General features: G+C 40.1%; 1 protein-coding gene across 1 annotated transcript in view; it reads left to right on the plus strand.

Moving 5' to 3' along the window:
- LOC118836624 (meprin A subunit beta-like) overlaps window positions 1–1689 on the plus strand; it is a 42062-nt gene extending 40373 nt beyond the window's left edge. Inside the window, exon 11 of the mRNA XM_036743867.1 lies at window positions 1521–1689. Coding sequence (XP_036599762.1) covers window positions 1521–1689 — 169 coding nt within the window. The remainder of the gene's footprint in view (window positions 1–1520) is intronic.
- The last annotated feature ends 16638 nt before the right edge of the window (window positions 1690–18327 follow it).

The following is an 18327-nucleotide window of genomic DNA, read 5'->3' on the forward strand; positions in this document are numbered from 1 at the left end:
TGTTCAATACAAGTTAATTTTAAAGGGAGGCTGCTAGCAGGTGGGCAGATCAGGAAAGTCTTCCTGCGGAAGATAGGGCCTTAGCTGCATCTTACAAGAAGGGGGTACTCTATGAGCTAGAAATGAGGAGGAAGAACATTCAGGGCACAAGGAATGCCCAGCGCAAATGGAAGAAAAAAGGCCCGGAGGTGGGAAATGAAGTGTGGCAAATGAGGAAGAGAGAGAAGCCAGTCTGGCTGGCTCTCACACTGCAGGAGTGGGAGTACCATCCGATGAAGTTGGAAAGAAAAGTTGGGGCCAGATTGTGTAGGCATTTAAATGGTAAACAGTGGAGTTTATAAAGTATCCTGGAAGCAGTAGGAGGCCACTAGAATTGTAGAAATATGGAAGTCACATAGGAAAGTTACTTTGGCAATAGTGTATAGGATGTACTGGTGAGATACATGAGGTAGTGAGGCCGATCAGGAAACTCTGGAAATACCGAGTTCTGACTCTAATGTTTATTAGCTGTGTGACCTTGGGCAGATCACATCAACTCCTTGGCCTTAATTTTCTCCTCTATGAAATGAGGGGGTTTGAACAAATTATCTCAAAAGTCTCTTCTACTTCTACATTTTATGATTCTACCCACACAATGAACTCTTTCAGGTACAGCACACTGTGCTTCCTTGAAGGAAAAGGGTCACAAATACTATATATATATATATATATATACACACACACACACACACACACACACACACACACACACACACATATACATACACATATATACACATACATATATACACACATACATATACATATATACACACATATATAATATATGTGATATATTATATATAATATATGTGTATATATACACACATGGATATAGATATGGATATGGATATAGATGTAGATATGGATATAGCTACAGATACAGATATACATACAGATATAGATACAGATGTAGATACAGATATAGATATAGATATAGATATAGATATAGCATGGTGGGTACAAGTTTTGGGGGTAGGGAGAAGATGCTGATAGAATGTGCTACAGCTAACAGTCCTATTCGTGGGCGAATCCTATTTGAGCTCTGGAGCTTTTCTAGTACCATCTGGAAAGAAATTTTATTCTCCCTAACTCACTGCATCCCTACCGTTTCCATAAAAAAGCCTAGGTTATGGAACCTATGGACACATTCTAGGTTCAGACCTATTCATCACTTTCCCCATTACTGCCCGCTCTGGCATCATCCTATAACTTGCTGTATCTTTCCCAAAGTCAGGGGAAGGATGGTACATGACTTCCTCTTAATTGCAGATGTATCTTAGTCTCCTTATACTGTAGTCAAAAATTACACAATTCAGCATTTTGAATTCAGCAAATATGTATTTTTTCCAATGATATTTCCTTCTGTGGAGTGGCTGACACCATTCTGAACATGACCAGGCTGAATGTTGACTAAATAGCTTTTTTTTGAAAAGTACGTCTTGCGAGAATGTTTCAAAGTACAATTTCCTATTCTGTAGGTGTCGATCTGGGGAAGTCTGGTGGTACATGGGAAAAAACTGTGAGATAACAGCTTCTATTTGGGATGCCATAATGATAGAAGTTCTATCTACTACAACTGTATTTGTTGTTATGCTGATAATGGCCTGTGTGAGTGTCTACTTTGTTAAGAAGAAATATACAATATAAAGAACTGATCCATCAAATATGATCTTAGAACATGTAAGTATGAAATAAACATAAACTAAACAAAAATACTAAAAGGAAGTCAAACTCTGAGTCCCAGACAATAATGAAATATGTCCCCCTCCCTTGGCACAGCAGAGTGGGACTGCAGGGAGAGGAGGTTGCATGTGGTCATGATAATGTTTGGTTTTGCTTGACTGATTTTCTTCGTTATAAGAGAGCATTTAGTTCTGGAGGGACAGTGGGATATATCCAAAAGCAATAAAAAAGTTATCGATAGAATTTATTTTTATAAAGAAGACAGAGACTATAAGTACTATACATGATAACAGGTAAGGGCGGAGCTGTAAAGATTTTCTTCTAGTCTCCGGGATATTTTTCCCTTTTATGTGTAAGAAATGATGACAGGTGCTATTACTATTTTCATTTTGTAAAAGAGGAAACTAAGGTAGACAGAGGTTAAGTGATTTGGCCAAGGTCAAACAGCAAATAAGTATCTGAGGCAGGCCTTGGACACGGGGCTTCCTGACTTCAGGTCAAGAACTCTATACCCTGCACCACCTAGCTGCCTCCTAAGGGTATAAAACCTGCTCGTGTTATATAACTTGTTTCAAAGGTATGATTTTTTTTAAAATTTAATTTAAATTTATTTATTTAACATATTTGGTTTTCAGCATTGATTTTCACAACAGTTTGAATTACAAATTTTCTCCCCATTTCTACCTTCCCCCCCACTCCAAGATGGCTTATATTCTGGTTGCCCTGTTCCCCAGTCAGCCCTCCCCTCTATCACCCCCCTCCCCTCTCATCCCCTTTTCCCTTCCTTTCTTGTTGGGCAAGATAAGTTTCTACGCCCCATTGCCTGTGTATCTTATTTTTTAGTTGCATGCAAAAACTTTTTTTTTTGAACATCTGATTTTGAAACTTTGAGTTCCTAATTCTCTCCCCTCTTCCCTTCCTACCCACCCTCCCTAAGAAGTTGAGCAATTCAACCTAGGCCACACATGTATCATTATGTATAACTCTTCCACAATACTCATGTTGTGAAAGGCTAACTACATTTTGCTCCTTTTCAACCCATCCCGCTTTATTGAATTTTCTCCCTTGACCCTGTCCCCTTTCCAAAGTGTTTGTTTTGATTACCTTCACCCCCATCTGCCCTCCCCTCCATCATCCCCCCCCTTTTATTTTTTTTTATCTTCCTCCCTCTTCTTTCCTGTGGGGTAAGATACCCAACTGAGTATGTATGGTATTCCCCCTCAGGCCAAATCTGATGAGAGCAAGGTTCACTCATTCCCCCCTCACCTGCCCTCTCCCCTCCTCCCACAGAACTGCTTCCTCTTGCCACCTTTACGTGAGACAATCCACCCCATTCTATCTCTCCCTATCTCCCTCTCTCGATATGTTGCTCTCTCATCCCTTAATTTCATTTTATTTCTTTTAGATATCTTCCCTTCATCTTCAACTCCCCCTGTGTCTGCTCTCTCTCTTTTACATATATATATATATATATAAACAGACATATATATATATACACATACATACATATACACATAGATATATACATACATACACATTCTCTTATATATATACATAAACATATACATATATATATGCATATTCCCTTCAACTACCCTAATACTGAGGTCTCATGAATCATACACATCATCTTTCCATGTAGGAATGTAAACAAAACAGTTCAACTTTAGTAAGTCCCTTGCAATTTCTGTTTCTTGATTACCTTTTCATGCTTCTCTTGATTCTTGTGTTTGAAAGTCAAATTTTCTATTCAGTTCTGGTCTTTTCACTGAGAAAGCTTGAAAGTCCTCTATTTTATTAAAAATCCATATTTTGCCTTGGAACATGATACTCAGTTTTGCTGGGTAGGTGATTCTAGGTTTTAATCCTAGCTCCATTGACCTCCGGAATATCGCATTCCAAGCCCTTCGATCTCTTAATGTAGAAGCTGCCAGATCTTGGGTTATTCTGATTGGGTTTCCACAATACTCAAATTGTTTCTTTCTGGCTGCTTGCAGTATTTTCTCCTTGATCTGGGAGCTCTGGAATTTGGCAACAATATTCCTAGGAGATTTCTTTTTGGGATCTATTTGAGGAGGTGATCGATGGATTCTTTCAATTTCTATTTTGCCCTGTGGCTCTAGAATATCAGGGCAGTTCTCCTTGACAATTTCTTGAAAGATGGTATCTAGGCTCTTTTTTTGATCATGACTTTCAGGTAGTCCATTAATTTTTAAATTATCTCTCCTGGATCTATTTTCCAGGTCAGTGGTTTTTCCAAGGAGATATTTCACATTGTCTTCCATTTTTTCATTCCTTTGGTTCTGTTTTATAATATCCTGATTTCTCATAAAGTCACTAGCTTCCACTTGCTCCAATCTAATTTTTAAAGTAGTATTTTCTTCAGTGGTCTTTTGGACCTCCTTTTCCATTTGGCTAATTCTGCCTTTCAAGGCATTCTTCTCCTCATTGGCTTTTTGGAGCTCTTTTGCCATTTGAGTTAGTCTATTTTTTAAGGTGTTGTTTTCTTCAGTGTATTTTTCAGTATTTTTTTGGGTCTCCTTTAGCAAGTCATTGACTTGTTTTTCATGGTTTTCTCGCATCCTTCTCATTTCTCTTCCCAATTTTTCCTCTACTTCTCTAACTTGCTTTTCCAAATCCTTTTTGAGGTCTTCTATGGCCTGGGGCCAGTTCATGTTTTTCTTAGAGGCTTTTGTTGTAGGCTCTATGACTTTGTTGTCTTCTTTAGGCTGTATGTTTTTGTCTTCTTTGTCACCAAAGAAAGAATCCAAAGTCTGAGACTGAATCTGGGCGCGTTTTCGCTGCCTGGCCATATTCCCAACCAACTAACTTGACCCTTGAGTTTTTCAGTGGGGTATGACTGCTTGTAGACTAACGAGTTCTATGTTCCACATTTGGGGGGGAGGTGCCAGCTCTGTCAGACCCGCACTGCTCCTTCCCCAAGAACCCCCAACCCGGACTGGGCTTAAATCTTCAGCAGGCTGTTGCACTCCTGCTCTGATCCGCCACTTAATTCCTCCCACCAGGTGGGCCTGGGGCCAGAAGCAGCAGCAACTGTAGCTGCCCCACCTCCGCTGCCCCCGGGCCTGGAAGCCGAACCGCGAACTCTTTCCACTCCTGCAGCTTTTCCCACTAACCTTCTCCGCAGTCTTTGGTGTTTGTGGGTCGAGGGGTCTGGTAACTGCCGCAGCTCACTGAATCAGGGCGCTAGGGCCCCCTCCGCCCGGCTTCTGGTCTGGATGGTCCACGCCGCTCAGGCTGGGCTCTGCTCCACTCCGTTCCCAGCTCCCAGCTCCCAGCTCTGTGTGGAATAGACCTCACCCAGAGACCATCCAGGCTGTCCTGGGCTGGAGCCCTGCTTCCCTCTGCTGTTCTGTGGGTTCTGCCGTTCTAGAATTGGTTCAGAGCCATTTTTAATAGGTTACTTGATAACAGAGCTCACTCTAGTCCCTGCTTACCAGCCGTCATCTTGGCTCCGCCCAAAGGTATGATTTTAACCCAGGTCTTCCTGACTCCACATCTAGCACTCTTTCTACTATTAAAAATGTTCAGAATTGACAATTCTTAGTTGTCAACCCTCATAGTTTATATATTACTTTAAAAAGGAGTGGGGGAAGGGGTGTTAACAATTTGGCTTTGGAATAATTTTTTTTCAAATTTACATTTAAATATGGATGTATCTGATGTCCTGGGTGTTCAAACCTAATAATGAAGCCACAGTAGGAAAACAGGTCATTTCCGCTGGTCTTGCTCTTCTGCTGTAATACATCCTGCTTTCCATTCAACTTAGGGAAGGGATCGGTTATATCAGTAGAGAGGATGGACTTCTCTAGCTGTCTTCTCCCTGACCTCCTGCCTGCTGACCCAAAATATTTATTTGGAATATTACTGTTAGGATCCTAGAAGGCAAGATTTAGCAAGGTACTCATCACCAATCCAGGGAGTGCAGACATTTCAGGTATTCTTTTTGTCAAGCTTCCCCACAAGCAAGTTCCTCCCTCCACCTGTTTCTCCCTCCACCTGTTTCTCTCTCCACCCACACCTCTCCTTCCAAGCAATACAATATATATTGTTTCCAATCGAAGACTAGGAACTTGATTGGCTTAGTGCCAAGAAGCTTGGAAATCAGCACTCAATTGGAAAGGTGTGGAAATCCTGTGGCCCAGAGCCTAATTGGCTCTGCATCCTGGCTCCATGTGAGGCCTATTAATGGTCAGGGAAGATCTTATATCTCACTAACCTTATAGGAGGCAACAGGGACATTGAGGAAAGAACACTGGCATGAGATGACCTGGCTCTATCCAGCTTCTGTCTCTAACTCTTACCACCTGTGTGACCTTGGACTATTTGTTTAATCTCCTTGGGCCTGTTGGCTCATGGGACTAGATTGCTCCTGAGGCGCCTTCCAGCTTTAGCTAAGACTGAAGGCTTTTTTCATTGGCCAAATCCAGGTTGGAGAAGGCTTTGGAGCTTGTTCCACTAGCAAAGGTTCCTAAATGCTTCAAGCAGGGTTAGTAGCAAAATGTACAAACAAAATTCAAGCAAAGGTCTTCATGATTGGCCTCATATAATTCACAAATTTCAGGTCACCCAGATTCTCATCATTGACATCATGCTTGATGCTTCACTTTCCTCCCCCTGCACTCAGTTGCACAGACATGTTTTTTCTATCTCCCCAAGATCTCTCATATTCACCTCTTTCCTCGTGCTTCTCAAGCTACTACCCTAGTTCAGGTCTTCATCACTTCTCCCTGGACTATTATAATAGCTTTCTAATTGGTCTTCTCTCCTCAAGCCTCTCCTTACTCCAATCCATCCTCCACAGAGCTGCCAAAGATGATTTTCCTGAATCACGTCATCCCAGTATTCAATAAACTCCAGTGGGCTTCCTCTTACCTCTAGGATCAAATACAGATTTCTATCCTTGATATTTAAAGCTCTTTACAACTTGGTTCCAACAGAGCACTCCAACCCTATCATACATTATTCCCCTCTATGAGCTCAGTGTTCTATTAGATAGGCCTACTTGCTGTTACTCACACAAGACTTTCCACCTTTCATCTCCTGGCCTTGCACTAGCCTTCTCCCATGTCTGGGAGGCATCATTCCCTCCTCTTCTCTGTCTCTTAGAATGCCTGGTTTCCTTTAAGGCCAAGAGTAAGTTCTTCTTTCTGCCTGAAGTTCATATCTACTTTATATGCATTTTGTGTGTGTGTGTGTGTGTGTGTGTGTGTGTGTGTGTATCCTTCAAGGCACTTAAAAAATTCTTAAGTGATTGAGATAAATAGGGAGAGAGAGGGAGAGACAGAGAGAGAGAGAGAGAGAGAGAAGAAGAGAGAGAGAAAAAGAGAGAGGAGAAAGAGAGAGAGAGAGAGAGAGAGACAGAGAGAGAGAGAGGTAATAACCAAGGGGATCATATAGACCCTCTGTAACAGATGGCACCTGAATTGTCTTTAATGCTAAATAGGGAATTCTATTAGGCAGACTATATAAGGAAAGTATTACAGACACAGGGAATTATTTGTGCAAAGGCACAAAAGGGGGAGATAGAATATCATGTATGAATTGTGTATGTGGAAGAGTTAACAGGCCAGTTTGGCTGTAATACAGATTTCATTAAGGGGACATATGAAATAAGACTGGAAAAGTAGACAGGAACCAAACTGTGATGGGCTTTAAATGCCAAGCATTTTGAGTTTTATCCTAGGAGCCTCTGGTACCCATTGAAAATTTTTGAGTGAGGAGAGGGATCACAACATGTTCAGTCTCTGTGTTGACAATATTAATTGAAAGCTGTGTGGAGGATGAAGAGGGAAGAAAGTGAATGCAAGAAGATAAATTAGGAAGCCATTGCAACAGTCCAGGTAAAGGGTGGCTTAGTGGTATAGAAGGGATAGAGGCCTGGACCTGGAGTCGGGATGACTGAAATTCAAATCTTGCCTCAGATGCTTACTAGTGGTGTGACCTTGGGAAAGTCATTTAACTTCTGTCTGCCTCAGTTTCCTTATCAATAAAATGAGAATAATCATATATGTCCCCCCAGGGTTGTTGTGAGGATTAAACGAGATAATATTTGTAAAGTGAGATTCGAACTTTAATGTTGTACATAGATTATTATTTATTTATTATTATATTTATTATATATTATATTTATATTATATATATTTATTGATTATTTATTATTATTATCTAAGAGATTAGGGCTTGAATTTGGGTGGTTGCCATGTAAGAGAGAAAACAAAGTCAACCATTAAAAAGATATTGTGGAGGTAATGTCAATAAGATTCAGCAACTGATTAGGTATAAGGCAGTGTAGGGTTTAAGAAGGTTCCAAGACTGTAAGCCACAGTGGCTTGGAAGGATGGTCTTTTTTCTCAAAAGAAATGTAGAAATTTGGAGCTGGAAAAGTTTAGAGGGAAGACGATGAATCCAGTCCATATTCCACCCAGTTGCCGAAGCAATGCCCCTTAAGTACAGGGCCCCACCTCGTCATCTCCCTTCTTGACAAGGTCCAGTGGCTCCCTGGGATTTCTAGGTTTACATCATGCTTGTTTCTTACATGTCGTAAGAGATTATAAGTCTTCAGGGGCAGTGACGAGGTGATTTTTTTTTTCATTTTTGTGTCCCCAGTGTCTAGCATATTGCCTTGCTTATAAGATTAAGAAATGTTCCTTGAACTCAGTCAATTGAATTTGGTGAATCCGAGGCAGTGGGTATGGCTGGGCTGGATCCCACCATGGAATGATTCCATAAAAACATTGATGGGGACTTCATTTAAAAATTAGACTATTTCATTGAAATTCATTAAAATTAAGATTTCATATTCACGACTATATCTTAAATTGTTCTCTCTCCTCTTAGTGGAGTATACCTTCCTGAAACCAATTCCGAAGATCTTAAAACAGCAAAAATACTGATAATAGAAAAAATTGAAAAATGTCTTCCTTCTTCCTCATGGATTTACCCAGGAAAAAATTTCACATGCGAGAAATTAGTTTTTTTGGAACCTGTAATCACTTTGTTGTGTCATTGTATTGAAAACATGCTCTCTGTAATAATTGGAAGCACTGTCAATGGATCTTTTTTCCCTAAAATGATTCCATTTTAATGCTATTTCAGTTATTTTGATGCCTTTGGAAGAGGTAGTTCAGGGTATTTATGAGGAAACTCCCTGCCCATCACAGGGCTCTGCAACCTCTCAGAAGTGGCATGTTAAGTCACTAACCCCTATTCTTGGGGTGTGGGGAACGGCACCTCCCCACAACTCCAGCCACTATGTCATTTGGAGTTTCTCCTATGCCTCCCTTGGCTGGAGGTGGCCTAGCTCTCTGTCTGGGGATTTGGGATTGGGCAGAAGAATGAGTAGAACCAGTGCTAGATTTGGTGACAGGGGACTTGGGTTTGAATCTTGTCTCTGCTCCCTTATAAACTTGGGCAAATGCTCTGGTGAGAGCTTATTTTCTTTATCTACGGAATGAGAGTTTTACTCTCTCCCACCTCATATCCAAGAAGTTACTAAGTCCTGTTGTATCCACTTCTCCAAAATCTCTTTCATTCATCTCCTCCTCTTCTTTTCCACTGCCCCTACACAGCTACATGCCCTCAGAACCACCTGATTGTATGGTTACAATAACTTCCTTCCAGGTGCCCCTTCCTCCAATTCATCCTTCGCAACCTCTTCCAGTAGAATTTTTCTTATGTATAGGTATTGTGATGCCACTTCTCTTCTCAAAAATCTTTCTTGTCTCCTGAATGCAGTTTACTTTCCTCTGCTTGACATTCCTCTACAACCTGGACCACCATGAGTCTTATATGGAGTCTTATTTCATACTTTTCATCTTTAAGCACTTAACATTGTGACATCGCTCCCATTTCTAAACATTAACTATAATCTCATGTCTCCAGGGCTTTGCTCAAGATAGTTTCTAAGGCTACAATACTTTTTCTTCCCATTTTCACCTATCGTAAACCCACCCCCATCCCTTAGAACAGCGGTGTCAAACTCAAAAGGAAATGGGGATCACCAAAATTGTAGATAGTATTTCTCAATTAAATTTGAATCTCGTTCAGGCTATACTTGGAAGCGTTTTGGGATGAGTGTTTGACATCTTTGCTTTAAAGTATCCTCCCTCTCCAAAACCATTGGTGACCTTGCCTCTCAGACCTCACAGAGTGCTTTGCACAACTCTCTAATGAAATTATTATCTACACATTAGTTTTATAGCCATCTCTGTTGATGTTGTATTCCTCCACTAGACTGTAAGCTCTATTGGGCAAGTACTCTAACATCTTAATTTTGCATCAGCCCGGAACATTGCTTTGCACTAAGTAGAGAATAAATAAATGCTTGCTGATGTCATTGTGGTCTAAGGTGCCCTCCAGATCTAAGACCTCATACAATTCCAATCCCATTGACATCTGCAGAAATGGAATGTGTTGGATGTAGGGTGGAATGCAGCCAGGTAATAGAAGGTTCAGCTTGATGCCTTCATGGCTGATGCCTTCAAAGATACTACAACCTGAATAAACTGTCCTCAGGTAGCAGATTGAGACAAGCAAGTGGAAGAGTGGCTGGACTTGCCACTTAGATCAGCAGATACCAGGGCCTCACTGGTGGGGGAAGATGAGAAGGAAGCAAAGGGATATGCATATGTCTCAATGCATATGTCTGACCTTATCATCTGACCATGTCACATCAATGTCTCCTCATTACCTATGGCAAAGATGGGAGTAGTGAAAATGAATTAAAGCTGTGTGTCACTTGGAGGGCGAAGGTGGTTATCATGATGAGAGATGGGTGTATCCATGTCAGATTGTAACCCTATGAATCATAGTAGTGATTCATTTGACTACTCCTACATAGGGCCACAACCAGTGACAAAGAGAGATATTCCCTTAGAAAAACTGGTATGCTGTTATTTGAGTATCTTTTATCTGAGAACATAACTGGTTTGTCATTGAGTCAATCAACGTGCCCTTTCCAAGATGCCAATATGCTTAGCATTGTAAGTTTTTGGAATGGATCTCCTAGAGGAAAAATTCCCATTTCTGTCCTCAACCGAGAGTGTAGAAGAACAACTTGGCTGACCATCAGTTGCTCCCTCTATGATTGGATACTAGATTAATCCTCTCTCTCTGGGCATCATTGCTCAACTATAGACAGAGTCTGAGATTATTTCTTCACTTAGTAGCACAAACCAATATCTCGCATACATCCCCTTCTTTCCACTTGCATGGCCACTACTCTGGTGCAGGCTGTCATTACTTAATGACTAGACTATTGCACTTCTGGTTGGTCTCCATGCCTCAAGTCATCCTATTCCTCTGCTCAACTGTCAAAGTGATCTTCCTAAAGATCCTTCATGTTACTTCCCCCACTTCAACCCTAATCATAAACTCTAATTTTTTCCCTATTACATCTAGGATTTTTTTGATGTTCATTTTTAAAATTTTGATTTCCAAATTACGTGTCCAAGATTAAATATAAAATCCTCTTACAACAACACCTGGCAAGAGGTTGGCTGCCTGCAAAACCACCTAGAATTTGTAGTTTTCCCAATTTGGGAACAGAAGAAACTCACAAAATCAGTCCTCACATGAATAACAATTGAGGAAGGGTTTTTGTCTTTTGTTTTGTGGGGACTCTCAAGGAAAACAGGGGGAGAAGAAAGGGGGGAGGGGGCAGTAGCATCATAGCAGCAACAAAACCAGGACAGCAGCTGGTGTCTGGCACATCTGTAGTTCTCTTCTTTAAGACCATGAGGGATGACTTCTATCTAAATGGACTAGCTGGGTGGTGCTTTTGACTATGTTTTATATTAAGCAATCACCCTAGGGGCATGAACAGAGAGAAACAAAGCAACTGAAAGGAACAGGCAGACTTTACCGTGCCCCAGATTGAGTTCTGTTTTTGTTTTTCTTAAATTTATTCTGCTAAAGATTAAATTTTCTGGATTTAATATTATTTCTCATAAATTCCTGTGGCTGAGCCATTCTTAGGTTGCTGGGTGTCCCTTTGTTTGCTGCCTGAGGGCCCAATAGGAGACATATAGGAAAATGCAAGGCTGGCAGCTGAAACCCCATGCACTGTAAGAGAGTTGGGCTCTCTTACTGGGGTCATAAGCCATTTTATAACTATCTTTTAAGTGAAGAATTATTATGACTATGGACCCTGTTATAGAATCCTGCCTCATAAATGCAAGTCAAATTACTTTCTGTTTGGCTTTTAAAGCTCTTCACGAACTAGCCGCTTCCTCCCTTTCCAGTTTCTTATACTTTATTCTTCTCCACATATTTGATCTAGCCACAGTGGCCTATTTGATGTTCCTTGAGGACAACGCACCATGCCTGGAATGGTTTTCCTTCTCACCTCTGCCTTTGGTGTTCCCTGGATGCCTTCAAATGACACTTTCTTCAAGAGCCCAGTCCCAGCCAAAGCTGGTGACTTCCATCTGAAATTACCTTCCATTTACACTGTATGTCTTGTATGGTTCTTTTATGTTGTCTCCCCCATAAGAGTGTGAACCTCTTGAGGGCAGTGGTCATGTTTTTAACATACTATTCATATGTGTACATATATATACACGTATGCTTTCAAATGAAATTTAACATTTGATGCATGCATGTGTGAGTAGAGGGTTAATGGTGGTGGTGGTGGTGGTGATGGTATATATGTGTGTGTGTGTGTGTGTGTGTGTGTGTGTGTGTGTGTGTGTGTATTCAAAGCTTAAGACTAGTCACTAGATGACTCATCACTAGAAGGCTGGCCACCAGTTGATCTTTTTTTTTGGCTACAGAAACTCATGAAAACCACCTACAAAATGGTATAAGATCTATGTAGATGGAGGGTATGCCCACACCATAATTTCAGCTATGGAACAAAAAAAGCAATGTAATAGATTGGAAAGCATGCTGGATGTGAAATCTAAAAGACCTGGGTTCAAATTCTGGCACAGGGAAGTTTGTATTCAGTCTATGTGCTGCACTTGAGGACCTAGAGGGGGCAGCAGGTTCTGCACCCCTGGTGAAGGCTTCTGATTTTTTAAAATCTGTCAGATGGTGGACCATGTGATCTCTAAGATATCTTCCCATTCTAACATTCTCTGTTCTGTGATCTATTTTCTGAAATGGTTAACTTAAAAGAAATGTAGAATTATAGAACAGAATGACAGAAAGAGCAAGAGGCCGTCTATTCCCACCCCCTTCATTTTACACTTGTGGAGACTGTAAGAGCCAGTGAGTTTAAACAATATGTTAAACATCATGTGGCTAGTCAGTGGTTGAATGAACACTTCAACTTAGGTCCTCTTCTTTGTGGTCCAAGGATTTTGTACAACACTGCAGTTACTACTTCCTATCTGCAAAATGGGACAGTGAATGAAATGATTTGTAAAGCCCCTTCCAATACAACTCCAGCAAGATTTTCAAGTTATTTTGAACATTTTGCCTTTGTCCACAAACAATTTCACCTGTATTTTTTGTATATTAGAGGTTCTATTGGAAGACAGCATAGAACTGTAGATATAGGGCCAATCTTGGGATCAGGATGACCTGGGTTCAAGTCATGCCTTAAAAACATACTGACTGTGTTACATGGAGCAAGCTACTTAATCTCCTGGGGGGGCACTAAGGCTATAGATTTCTGCATTGTTAGAGGAAATTTTCTTACCAAAAATTTCCTGCAAAAACGAAACTGCAATTCGAGACATACACACCCCCTCAAAATTGTTTTATCAAATTTATTTAGGTTTCTACTTTACATGCTAAGCTGGACACACAGAGAGAGTTCATTTCTAGGTCTATAATATACCTACTAATAATTTTATTCAGTTCTGTCTGACTCTTCCTGACCCCATTTGGGGTTTTCTTGGCAAATATACTGGAGTAGTTTGCCATTTCCTATTCCAATTCATTTTACAGTTGAGGAAACTGAGGCAAAACATCTTAAGTGACTTGCCCAGGGTCACACAGCTAAGTGCCAGATTTGAACTCAGGAAGAAGAGTTCTTCCTGACTCCAGGTTTGGCACTCTACTGCACCACCTAGCTGCCTACCTATTAATAATAGGTCATATTTATATGGTATGTTAAAATTTGAAAAGTACAATACATACTTTATCTCATTTCATTCCCACAACTTCATGCTGTGAGGCTCAAATAGGCTTAATCAATTATTTTATTATCATCCCCTAACAGATGACAACAGTAGGGATCAGAATGGTTAAGTGGCATGTCCTTGGTCCTGTAGCTGATAATTGATAGGGGCAGGATTCAATCCCAGGACTCTCTCAGTTCTATTTTAACACTCTTTCCAATAAAACATGGGTGCTTCTCTATCCCCTATTCAATCTATCGTATCATTAGCCCCAGTGGTGGGATTAAGCCAGTTCACACCAATTAGGCAGAACCAATACCTAATTTTATGCTGAGTTTTGAGAACTGGTTGTTAAAATGGCATTTGTAATCAGGGTTCTCTCTAAGGTGGGTGCCTGGACAGCCACCCAATGTGAAAATCACAAATATAATATAATATATATACATATATATGTATATGTATATGTATATATATTCCCTGCCCCCACAAAGGAGGTGTCCTGGCCTGAGAATGGGGCCTGGGATGGAGGCACAGGGGAAAGCGGGAATGCAATAATGAGGTGCCAGCTTGAGATGGAAGGAGGAAGGAAAGGGGAGAGCCAGGCTCGGGATGGGATTATTTCAACATCAAAGATAACAGCTTTAGTAAATATCCAAGACATGATTTGAATCCAGGTTATTCAAAATCCAAGTCTAGCAGTCTATCTACCATGATATTCATTGATCTTCTTAAAACTAGGGCACGGACCGCAGTAACTACCAGAGAGCTATCATCTGGCTTCTAGAATCTTAGTAAACTTCAGACTTTATAGAAGTTATTAGAACAACAGCATCTCTATAAATTAAACTTTGCAGACAGGATTGCAAATGACTGCAACACGAATGACATAGTTAAGAGTAAACAACTGTTCCTCTTTAATTTTGAATGAATTTTATTAATGTTTGGAGGAGTTGGGCATTCTAAGACAGGTGGACAAAACATTTTAAGACAGGTAGACACAACTGTAGTAACTTATAATCAATAAGGAGGGCCATGCAGCTAGTAAGTGTCAGGGGTTGGATTTGAACTCAGGTCCTCCTGAATTTAGATCCAGTGCTTTATTCACTGTGCCAACTGCCTGCCATGAAATGACTAATATGCAGTTGGTAATGTGGGACCAGAGTTTAGAAAACAGAATGGGGTACAGAGTAATTTGTAGAGAAGATAATGGAATTTTTGAGAGATGCTAAAGTCACCAAGAAGTGAAAAGAATAAAAGAATAGGAGATTTTCTCAGCAATAGCATCAATTTCCTAGTGACCCAAGACTTTTGGAATAGAGAAGCCAGGCCAACTAGTAATCAAACTACAAGGACGAAAGCTGGACAAGATTTTATTTCCTCCTTTCAACTTCTGTGGACTCAAGTGTCTGCTATTTTAAAAATGAAGATCAGGTAAAATCCTACCTCAATGTTTTTTTTTCCATTGTGGAGGTGTCCTTGATACTTTAGATGAACATTATCAAGTGAGACAATACACATAAAGTGCTTTTCAAACTTTAAAATACTGCACAAATGTTATTTGATATTATTAGTGACTAAGGTGGTATCCTTCTGAGTAGAGAGAAGGGCATGTATGTCAAAGAAGTTGAATTGACAAGGCTTGGCAAAATAAATTTCTTCATACTGAAAGAGGGTTTAAAAGAGGGGAAAGAAGAGAAGAAAAACATAAGAAAAAACCTAGAATTTATTTATGTAGCACATTAAAGTATGCTAGGCATTTTACATATATTATTTGATTTGGTCAGATTCCTTTGACCATTATCAAATGATCTCTTCCCTGTTTGCACTTTTAAATCAAAATCATTCTCTGGGGTACACAAAAATGCTTCTTAGAAAGTCCAGTTCTGCCCTCTAAGGGAAGAATTTTCTACCAATTATTTAGGTCCAAATGCTCAGTGGTCCTTCTTTTCCTTTTATGAATCCCATTCCTCCATGCTCTAACTCCTCACCACAGATTAAGTTAGTCCCCTCTTCCTCTTCAGAGGGCAGCTAGGTGGCACAGTAGACAGAGCACCATGCCTGGAGTCAGTAAGGGTCATCTTCCTGAGTTCAAATCCAGCTTCAGACACTTACTAGCTGTGTGACCCTGGGCAAGTTACTTAACCCTGTTTGCCTCAGTTTCTTCGACTATAAAATGAGCTGGAGAAGGAAATGGCGAACCACTCCAGTATCTTTGCCAAGAAAACCCCATGGACATCATGGTTCATGGTGGGGTTAATGGGGTCATAAAGAGTTGAACATGGTTGAACAATAACAACAAAGTAACCTAATTTATTAAATGAGTGACTATATCAGAACATCGCTATATTACAATGTAGTACAGTAAAGCAATTGTTAATATACTGTGATATAGTAAAATAACTCATTACCATAATGATTATTCTGGCTAAAAGCCTAAGTTGATTTGTTGTACTGTCTTTAGAACGACATGGAAGAGAGTAATATATTTTATAAAAAAAATTTTCTCCCAAAGTGGATTAAATGAAAAGATTTTGTCACTTTAGGGGACTAAGATGAAACCACCAGGAAAATTCTCTTATATATTGATAACTCATTTTATGACAATGAAAAATAAATAGGAAATTATTATATTTTTTAACCCAACTAAATTTTGTTGTATTAATTAATTGAATAGGAAGAGGGATAAGACCTGTCATTTTATGGGTTCAAAGAACTTGTGGATGAGGAAATTCCCTTTACCACTGTAGGCCAGCACCTTCTCTGTAATATATGGCTTTACAAAGTTGCCTAGAATACTGAGAAGTCAAATTGCTCACACTGGGTCCACAGCCAATACCTATCAAGTCTTCCTCACTTGTGGGGCCAGCTTTCTATCTACTACTTCATGATGTGCTTCTGAAAAAAAGAAAAAAATAATCTAGTCTAGCTTTCTCTTTTTATGATTGAGGAAACTGGGGTCTATAGTACCTAAATGTCATGTCCAATGTCACACAGGCATGTGACAGAGGTTTTACTTACACTCTGGTCCCCTTTCTCCAAAGCCAATATTCTTTCCACTGTAACATACTTCCAGTTAATTGAATACTTTGTTGTATATGTCTGCTCCAAGAAGTTAGAGCAACAGTATTATTTATGTGTAGCATCCAGCAAGGTGGTGCAGTAGATAGAGCACCAGCCCCGGAATCAGGAAAACCTGTGTTCAAATCCAGCTTCAGACTACTAGCTGTGTGACTCTGGGTAAGTCACTTAGTCCTGTTTGCCTCCGTTTTCTCTTCTGTAAAATCGTCTGGAGAAGGAACCACTCTAGTATCTTTGCCAAGAAGACCCCAAATGGGGTCACAAGGAACTGGACATGACTGAAGTGACTCAACAACAACAAATCCATTCTCCTTACCAGAGTACTGGAGTAAGATACCATGCTCAGCAGGCAGGAGGAGTGGATCTGTTTATAAAGACATAGAAGACTGTAATATATTTTATAAAAATTTCCTTCAAAAGTGGATTAAACGAAAAGATTTTGTCACTTAAGGGGACTAAGATGAAATCACCAGGAAAATTCTCTTATGTATGACAATTCATTTTACTGTTATGGCAATGAAAGATAAATAGGAAATTACTATATTTTTAATCCAATTAAGATGTTAAGGGAAGATATGAGAAGAGCCTGTGAGATAGAGAAGAAAGTGACATAGGATGTGGAATATACATGGAATTTGAGGGGGAGAGACAATAGGCACTGCAGGAGGAATTTCTTTTTGAACTGAGGCTGCCCATTAACTCCACACCAGTGTTCCATTAGTGGTGAAACTATGAGGAATAACCAGGGTTCTATACAGCTCAAGTCAGTCAGAGGGTGGCATTCTAAGTTCCTAGCCAATGACAAAGAGATGAGAAAAGGAAAAAATACTAAATGAGAAATTCATTCTCCAGCCTTGAATTTCCTCAGTTGTGGAGATAATGAGTCTCAGGAAAGCCTTGAGGAGAGAAGCAAAGGCTTCTAATGGGATCCTCTGATAGGGAGATTTAAGTCTAAGTGGAGCAGCTAAGAGGTACAGTGGATCAAATGCTGGACCCAGAGACAGGAAGATATAAATTTAAATCTTACCTGACACTTACCAGCTGTGTGACCCTGGGAGAGCCTCAACCATTGTCTGCTTCAGCTTTTTCATCTGAAAATAAGGGTAATGACAGCACCTACTTCACAAGGTTTTTGTGGGGATCCAATGAGATAATATTTGTAAAGTGCTTTGCAAACCTTAAAGCATTATATGAATTTTAACTCTTAAGTGCCTATCCTTGGAACTCCCGAATTTGGAATGTGTTAATAGGGTGACTAAGGGCTATCTGCATCTGCAAGAAGCTGTAGATACATAGCCTTGCCCAGAAAGTTATTTTAATTTTGTGATTTTATTATTTTTACTTATGTGATTCTGACTAAAGAATTGTGCATGGTCAATCTGTGCTTGTGTGAGCAACTCCATTATGTCATACTAGCATGACTGAGCCCAGA

The sequence above is a fragment of the Trichosurus vulpecula genome, chromosome 1, assembly GCF_011100635.1.
Source record: "Trichosurus vulpecula isolate mTriVul1 chromosome 1, mTriVul1.pri, whole genome shotgun sequence".
In the NCBI taxonomy this organism is placed as follows: Eukaryota; Metazoa; Chordata; class Mammalia; order Diprotodontia; family Phalangeridae; genus Trichosurus; species Trichosurus vulpecula.